Raw genomic sequence first — 8,244 nt, 5'->3', positions numbered from 1 at the left:
TATTTTCCATTAAAATTCAAAGCCCTATTATACTCATCAATGGAAAATATCAAACTATTCAATTTTTTTGCAAAATAGCCCCCTCATTAGATAGATTAAGCAACAATGATCCCGAAAATATAAAAATAATTAAAAACGAGACTAGAAATGCCAACCATGCATTAGTTGAAAGTTGGAAGCTTCACCCATGGCTTCTCAAGCCTTCATATTCGGCTGGTAAAAAGAGAATGAAAAGGATGACACCTTGATTCTTTTATTTTATTCATTTTATTATTATTTTTAACCAATTTACAATATTAACCTTTATACACTTTATTTATTACACCAAATGCCAAGCCATCATATCCCACTATCTCTTTAATGGGATAATTACCAAATACAGACTTCCACTTTAAAGTTTCATAGCTATTAAATACCTTTAGCTTATAGAACACAACTTTTGCACTTTACGCGATTTAGTCCTTTTTGCTTAATTAACTATCGAAACGATAAAATTTTTCAACGAAACTTTAATACCATCTTATTGCCACTCTGTAAATATTTATAAAAATATTTATGACTCGATTTATAGAAACAAGGTCCTGACACCTCATTTTCTAATGCCACTTGACCTTAGGGTCATACCACTTGAACTTAATAAATCGTTTATAAATCAAATATCAAAATATCAAAAAACATTTTTAAAATCACAATTAACTCGTAAATATTAAATATAATTTTTACAAACCTAGTTGTCGGATTTAGTGGCCCCAAAACCACTGTTCTGATTAATCCTAAAAACGGGCTGTTACAGTCTATTAATGCTATGATTTGGTGCCTTTGAGTCAATGTAGGTGTGCATAAGTTTGGGTGGCAAAATGGCTTGGTAAATAGCCTATTTTTTTCCACACGGGTTTGTGTCTCAGCCGTGTGTGACGCACGGTCATGTATATGGTCATGTGTTCCCTAGTGTTAAAATTAAAATCAAATTAGTATGTTCCACATGGCCTCACACACGGGAGTGTGACTTGGCCGTGTGGCGTAAGTCAGTATATTCTATAGATTTGGCATGGCCTAGCACACGGCCTGGCACACGGGCGTGTATGGCCATTTTTAGGGCACACAGGCTAGCAACACAAGCGTGTGTCTTGGCATGTGAAACCTACACCTAATTTTGAATTGAATTAATTAACCACAAGGCCTAGCACACGGGCGTGTCGCATGGTCATGTGTGCAAGTCAGAGAGTTACACGGGGTCGAACACGGCCTCTAGCACGAGCATGTCCCTTGGACCACACGGGTGCGTGAGCCCTGTACCTTGGAAAAATTTTGAAGTGTCACGAATATTTCTTAAAGTTTCTGATTAAGTTTTGATTCGATTCTAATGCTCATATTGGCCCTCGAGGGCCTAATTAAGGGATGTTATGAATGGTCTCGGTAAATGAATAGTAACTTACATGAGTTACTTGTAAAATGTTTTTGAATGTTTTGGTAATGCTTTGAAACCCTATTTCGATGATGAATACTGGTTAGAGGTGTTACATTTAATGGTATCAGGGCTACGGTTTAGTTGATTCTCAAATTTGATGTAGCAAGCACGAGTTTAGCTATACATTCCCTTATATAGATTGTGATAGTGTGATGACTCTTGATCATTTTAAATGTGTTTTTCATATAGTAATGTCATCCAACCGAGCTAGAGCTAAATTCGAAGAAGCTGAGAGCAATGCTTCAACTTCAGTTCAAAGAGTTGCGTTTGCATTTGATAGTGAAAGGCTCGTGTTTGATGGCCGAAGTGAGGATGCAAAAGAAGCCTTCTTTCAAATGATGAATGAATGATTTACACAGTACTTAAGAATAAACCCTGTTGTACAATGACCTCCCCCACCTACTGCCCAATTGATTCCTGAGGTACCATAGGGTGCCGAACCTGTTAGAATTGGTAAGCCTCCAATAGATAAAATCCACAAACATGGGGCGGAAATATTTAGAGCTACCGTAGATGATGATCTAGAAAGGGCTAAGTTTTGGCTAGAGAATACTATCAGAGTTTTTGATGAACTATCCTGCACACCTACCGAATGTCTGAAATGTGCAGTATCGCTACTAAAAGATACAGCTTATTATTGGTGGAATACCATAACTTCAATGGTACCGAGAGAGAATGTTACATGGGAATTCTTCCAAGTTGAATTCAGGAAGAAGTATATGAGTTAGAGATTTATGGACCAAAAAAAGAATTTATTCCACTGAGTAAGTATGCCAGAGAATTGGTCCTAACCGAGGCTGAGATGTGTAAACACTTTGAAGAGGGTTTAAATGAGGATATAAAATTATTAGTTGGAATTCTTGAAATAAAGGAATTTGTAGTGTTAGTTGATCGAGCCCACAAAGCTGAGGAACTGAGTAAAGAAAATAGACAAGTCGAAAGAGAGGCTCAGTTTCTGGGAAAAGAATTATGAGTAAATCGCAATCATTTGCTTTTAAGAACTTAAACAAGTATTATGATCGTGTTACCACCTCTACGAGATATTCTGGAAGAGAGCGGAGCTCTTAACATTCTAACCCAAGGTATTCATCTCCATCTGTGACCAGTATGGGTAGTGTTGGCAATCACAAATTGAAATGTAAACATTGTAACAAATATCATCATCAGGAATGTCGGTCTAGAAATGGAGCTTGTTTTAGATATGGTTCACTTGAGCATTTTCTCATAGATTGTCCAGAAAGAGTTGAAAAGGAGATAGAACTAGCTCCAAAGCCAAGTAATCTTGCTGTGAGAGGGAGACCACCCTGTCATGTAACATGCCAAAATAGGGCCTAGTTAGAATAGTGGTTTTGGAACCACTAATATTACATTAAATTATTAATTTTATGATTGTTATGAGGTTTAGAATATGAATCTATGCATGTGTTAAAGTTTCATGAAGAAATTCTAAGTATAAGGTGTCCAATTAGAAATTAGGGATCAAATTGAATAAGTTGCAAAATTTGTGTTTTAGAAGCAATTTGTATGAAATTACTTTGGATTATTAATTAGGAGGTCTTAAGGAGCAATTTCGCCAATTTCTAAGTGTTTGGACAAAAATGGGCAAGCATGGAAATTTTGAAGGTTTAGTATTGAGGGGCATTTTGGTCATTTGGTATATTAATGAAATAAAATGGGAAAATAAGCCAAAAATCAGCTCATTCTCTCCATGTAGCTGTCGAAAATTAGGGTTCTCCATAGCTAGGGTTTTCAAGCTTTCCAAGCCCAATAGTAAGTGCTTTCAAGCCCCGTTTTTAATGTTCTTCGTATTTTTGAAATCCGATAACTCGCTCTCTCCATTTCTACCCATATTTCATGCTTGGGTTCATGTTTAGAAATTTACCCATGCATGAGAAGCTTATTTTTTGATGATTTATGAAGGGATATGAGAGTTTAAAGGATGGTAAACAACTTTTACTAAGTAGATTTTCATGAAAATGGCTTTAAGGACTATTTTGTAAAAGTTGTAGAAAATGGTAGAAAATATGAAAGGAAGGAAAATGTGGGCTGTTATGAACATGAAAAATGTTTGGCTAGGCTTGGGTAACTAAGAAATCCCATACGTTGTATTGTCCGAGCCTAGAGACTAAATTGCAAATATATGAAAGTATAGGGGTAAAATAGTAATTTTACCCAAGTATGAATTTTGGGTTGTTTTGAGTAATGTATGTATTAAACGAGCTAAATTTGGTATTATAGATTGAGAGAATCGAGATACGGGCCTTGATCGGGGAAAGAACAAGGCCTAATAATTTGTACCAAAGCAAGTACATATGCAAAAAAAAACATTAATTATTGTTATTAAATGATTTATTGATATTTGTATGCTTAATATGTTTATTTGGCTATGTTGATAATATAACAAGTTTTTATGCTTTGTTATATGAGTATGAAACGTTGGTCATGTGAAAGAAACCAATTAGGCGAGTAAGTTCGGTAAAGGTCTAGAAGTCTAAAATACCATTTGAACCTCAGGAATAGCTGAGGATACAAGTGACATGTCACTAGGATAGTTATGTGTTTTATGAGCTCATTTGATATATGATACATGCTAGGGTCCGGGTGCTGGTTATCTTGAATAGTGTTTGAATACTCTTTAGCTCTACGAGTAGCCCCCGTTGAGAGCGGCATGTGATTCTGTGATATCAGGCACTTCGGTGCATATTTTTTCAGGCAGTGAAGGCTAATCTCAGGCACTTCGATGCATATCTTTCGTGTATCCGAATCATATTCCAAGTGTTCAAGGGGTAACGTAATATGAATTCCGAAAGTAAAATTAAGTAAGCCGTATGTATGCAAGATGTCACAGGTATGTACTAAAACCCTATGAGAACTTAGCATATGATGATATCATGAAAAGATATGTATTTGGATAAGCATGTGTATATTAATATGGAAGGTAAGTATACATAAATATATGACATGATGGAAAGTATCATGATGTATAAGTATGTACGCTTAGATTATCAATAGTTGAAAAATGTAGGTTATTTGTATGTGTACTTACTAAGCTTTATAGTTTACCCTCCTCTCTTTTCCCATGTATTTAGATACGTCAAGCTAGCTCGAAGGATCGGAGGACATTAGAGCTCGTATCACTCTATCTTCATGAAATTTGGGTATAAAAGGGTTTACTTATTTTGGTCAAGTCATGTACAGGAAACTTTTCTATTTTGTGTATATGTGTCATGATGAAGTAGCCAAGTGTAATGACTCATTAGGCCATTAGTTATTTTGTATATCGCCATGTGATTTGCTCTATATTAATGATTGGGATGTATCCCAAAGTTTACTTTTACATGCATGCTAAGATGAGTTTGTGTTGATGATGGGTTTGCTTGGTGGATGGTTATTTATCTGCTTGTATGTGGATGCATGATTTAACTCTTATAATGGATTAATAATAAGGAATATGGTAAACCATGAAATTGATGTGGAATGACTAAAAGATAAGGTTGTGTGAATATTAATAAATTAGTATAAAAAGAGTCATGGTGATACTATAATGTTGCACGTTTAAGTGTCTAAATACATCATGGAATATGCCCTTGAACATATGGGAGTGTATGAGTGTTTAAGGGTGACCAATGGCTTGGAGAACAACCTCCAAATGGTCAACATGGGTAGACACACGGGCATCCGTCTAGACTGTGTGTGACACACGGTTAGCCCCACGGACGTGTCATTCGGTCGTGTGTCCCCTGCACTTTAAATTTTAAGTTAAAATGCATGGTAGTAAACACACGGGTAGAGACACGGCCGTGTGTCTCAACCATGTGGAGGACACGGCCTCCGGCCACAGGAGTGTGCTTGGCCATGTGTCTCAAATTTGTATGATGATGTCATAAATAGAATGCTCGCTAAAATCACACGGGCTACCACACGAGCGTGTGTCAGCCGTGTGAGGGACACGGGCTTGTGCTCGGCCTTGTAAAAACTCCTGTAGGTTTGAAATGAAAATAATAAATCCAATAATTCAACATGGGTGTGGGACATGGGCGTGTCCCTAAGCAGACGAGCGTGTGCATTGCCTCCACACGGGCGTGTGAGGCTTAAACTTAGAATTTGTCTTAGAATTTCCTTAAGTTCTTGGTTTCATCTCGGACCACCAATAATTTTTTTTGTGGGCCTCGTAGGCCCATAATAGGGACAAATTGACTGTATTTGATTTGTTTTAGACTGAATGAAAATTTTATGGCTTGGTTTCATATGTTTGGTTCTGTTTAAGTTTGATAATGCCTCGTACCCTATCTTAGCATCGGATACGGGTAAGAGGTGTTACATTTATTATTATTAGAGCTACGGTTTAGTCAGTTTTTGGACTACGTAGCATGTGACCGAGTCTAGCTATACATGTCATGCGTAAATTGTGATAGTGTGACGGCTTCTGACGATATTAAACTGTGTTTTTCATATAGTAATGGATCCCGAACGAGCTGTAGTAGATGACGTAGAAAGCAATGCACCAGCCCCCGCCCAAGGCACAGTGCCTGAAGAGAGTAGACCCGTAACCGTGAGCCAAGGGGGGAGGCTAAAGAGGCCTTCTTGCAAATGATGAATTATTGGTATGTTGAGTTCGTCCGTGCAAACCCAGCCGCTCAGACACAACCTCTTGCACCCCCTACGAACCCTCAACCTGTACCCATGATGCCTTGAGGTATAAATTTTATAAGATTTTTTAAAACTCTTGTGGATAAGATTCAAAAACAAGGAGCACAGGAGTTTAGAGCTAACACTGAGGATGATGCTGAGAGAGTCGAGTTTTGGCTCGAGAATTCTATTCGGATGTTCAAGGAACTGTCTTGTACACCTGATGAGTGTTTGAAGTGTGCTATTTTGTTGTTGAGGGATGATGCCCACCATTGGTGGAAGACTTTGATTTCAGTTGTACCTAGGGAGGCAGTTAGTTGGGACTTCTTTCAGGAGGAAGTCTGGAATAAGTATATTAGCGAGAGGTTTATTGACCAAAAACGTAAGGAATTCCTTGAACTTAAGCAGGGTCACATGTTGGTTACCGAATATGAACGAGAGTTCGTTTGACTTAGCCAGTATGCCCGAGAGTGTATGCCTACTGAGGCTAAGATGTGCAGAAGGTTTGAGGACGGATTTAATAAGGATATTAGAGTGTTAGTAGGCATCCTTGAGCTGAAGGAGTTTGTTGTGCCTGTTGAACGGGTGTGTAAGGCTGAAGAATTGACAAAGGAGAAAAAAAAGCCGAGTCAGAAGCTAGGGATATGCGAAAGAGAATGATGAGCAGATCAACCCCAACTCAGTCTAAGAAGCCTAAAGATGTGTATTCTCGTTCTTATGCATCGACAGGACGCTCCCATGGAAATCGTAAGAAGCAAAGTTCGAGTTTTTGGACTCAGGCTACATCTGTAGCTAGCGTAGGAGACACTAAACCTCATTGACCTAAGTGCGAATACTGTGGAAGACGTCATCCGAGCTCATGTAGAAGGAATGATGGGACGTGTTATAGACGTGGTTCTCAAGACCACTTTATCAATGATTGTCCCAAGATGGGCGAGAAATTTCAGAATGCAAGATGGAGTGGTTCAGCTTCGAAAGTGAGACCCCCAAACAATGCTAGTACTGGAGCTGGCAGCAAAAATATGACACGAGAGACGACAGTGCGATCTGAGGTTATGGCTTCGGCTAGTGCCTATGCCATACGAGTACGTGAAAAACATCGTCGCCTGACGTGATTACTGGTATGTTTTCTCTTTATCACACTATTTTTATTGCTTTGATAAATACAGGCTCTACACATTCTTATATATGCATGAAATTGGCATCTAGCATGAATTTACCCGTCGAGTCTACAGAATTTGTGATTAGAGTGACAAACCCATTAGGTAAGCATGTCTTAGTCAATAAAGTATGCATGAAATACCCTTTAAAGATTAGAAGTCTTTGTTTTCTGGCCAACTTGATGTTGTTGCTGTTTGATGAATTTGATGTTATTTTGGGTATGGATTGGTTGACACTTCATGCTGCTATAGTAGAATGTAAACGGAAAGTTATTGAATTGAGACATGAAAATGGTGAAATCCTTCAAGTCGAATCAAATGAACTTAGTGGCTTGCCAATCGCAATTTCTTTGATGACCGCTCAGAAATATATGAGGAAAGGATATGAAGCATATCTGGCTTACGTGCTGAATACAAATGAATCTGAGTTGAAAGTCGAATCAGTGCCTGTTGTATGTGAGTTTACGGATGTGTTCCTTGACGAGTTTCCAGGTTTACCCCTAGTTAGGGAAGTTGAATTTGGTATTGAGTTAATCCAAGGACTGCACCTATCTCTATCACTCCATAGAAGATGGCTCCGACGGAGTTTAAGGAATTAAAGTCACAGTTGCAAGAATTGGTTGACAAAGGCTTTGCGAGGCCCAGGTTTTGCCTTAGGGTGCTCCCGTGTTATTCATGAAGAAGAAGGATGGCTCCATGAGATTATGTATTGATTACTGGCAACTTAATAAGGCTACAATTAATAACAAATATCCATTGCCAAGAATTGATGACTTGTTTGATCAGCTAAAAGGATCAATAGTTTTCCAAGATAGACTTGAGGTCTAGCTATTACCAGTTGCGAATTAAGGAGACAGACGTACCTAAGATCGCTTTTAGAACCAGGTATGGTCACTACGAATTCCTTGTTATGCCTTTTGGATTGACGAATGCTTCGGATGTATTTATGGACTTGATGAATAGGATTTTTCATCCATACTTGGATAA

At 38.1% G+C, this 8,244-nt stretch overlaps 1 protein-coding gene across 1 annotated transcript; it reads left to right on the top strand.

Annotated features, from left to right (window-relative positions):
* The first annotated feature begins 5,927 nt into the window (after nucleotides 1-5,927).
* On the top strand, nucleotides 5,928-6,547 carry LOC108455590 (uncharacterized). The gene is made up of 2 exons (XM_017754136.1): nucleotides 5,928-6,020; nucleotides 6,206-6,547. The coding sequence occupies exons 1-2, from the start codon at nucleotides 5,928-5,930 to the stop codon at nucleotides 6,545-6,547; spliced, it is 435 nt and encodes a 144-aa protein (XP_017609625.1).
* Nucleotides 6,548-8,244: the final 1,697 nt, after the last annotated feature.

The sequence above is a fragment of the Gossypium arboreum genome, chromosome 9, assembly GCF_025698485.1.
Source record: "Gossypium arboreum isolate Shixiya-1 chromosome 9, ASM2569848v2, whole genome shotgun sequence".
In the NCBI taxonomy this organism is placed as follows: Eukaryota; Viridiplantae; Streptophyta; class Magnoliopsida; order Malvales; family Malvaceae; genus Gossypium; species Gossypium arboreum.
The sequence above is the reverse complement of the archived record's forward strand: the minus strand, read 5'-3'. Positions and strand labels throughout refer to the sequence as shown.

Coding starts and splice junctions, on each gene's coding strand:
- LOC108455590 (XM_017754136.1), top strand. CDS start 5,928: ATGGATCCCGAACGAGCTGTAGTAGATGACGTAGAAAGCAATGCACCA. Junction 6,021..6,205: donor AAGAGAGTAGACCCGTAACC/GTGAGCCAAGGG, acceptor CTTGTGGATAAG/ATTCAAAAACAAGGAGCACA.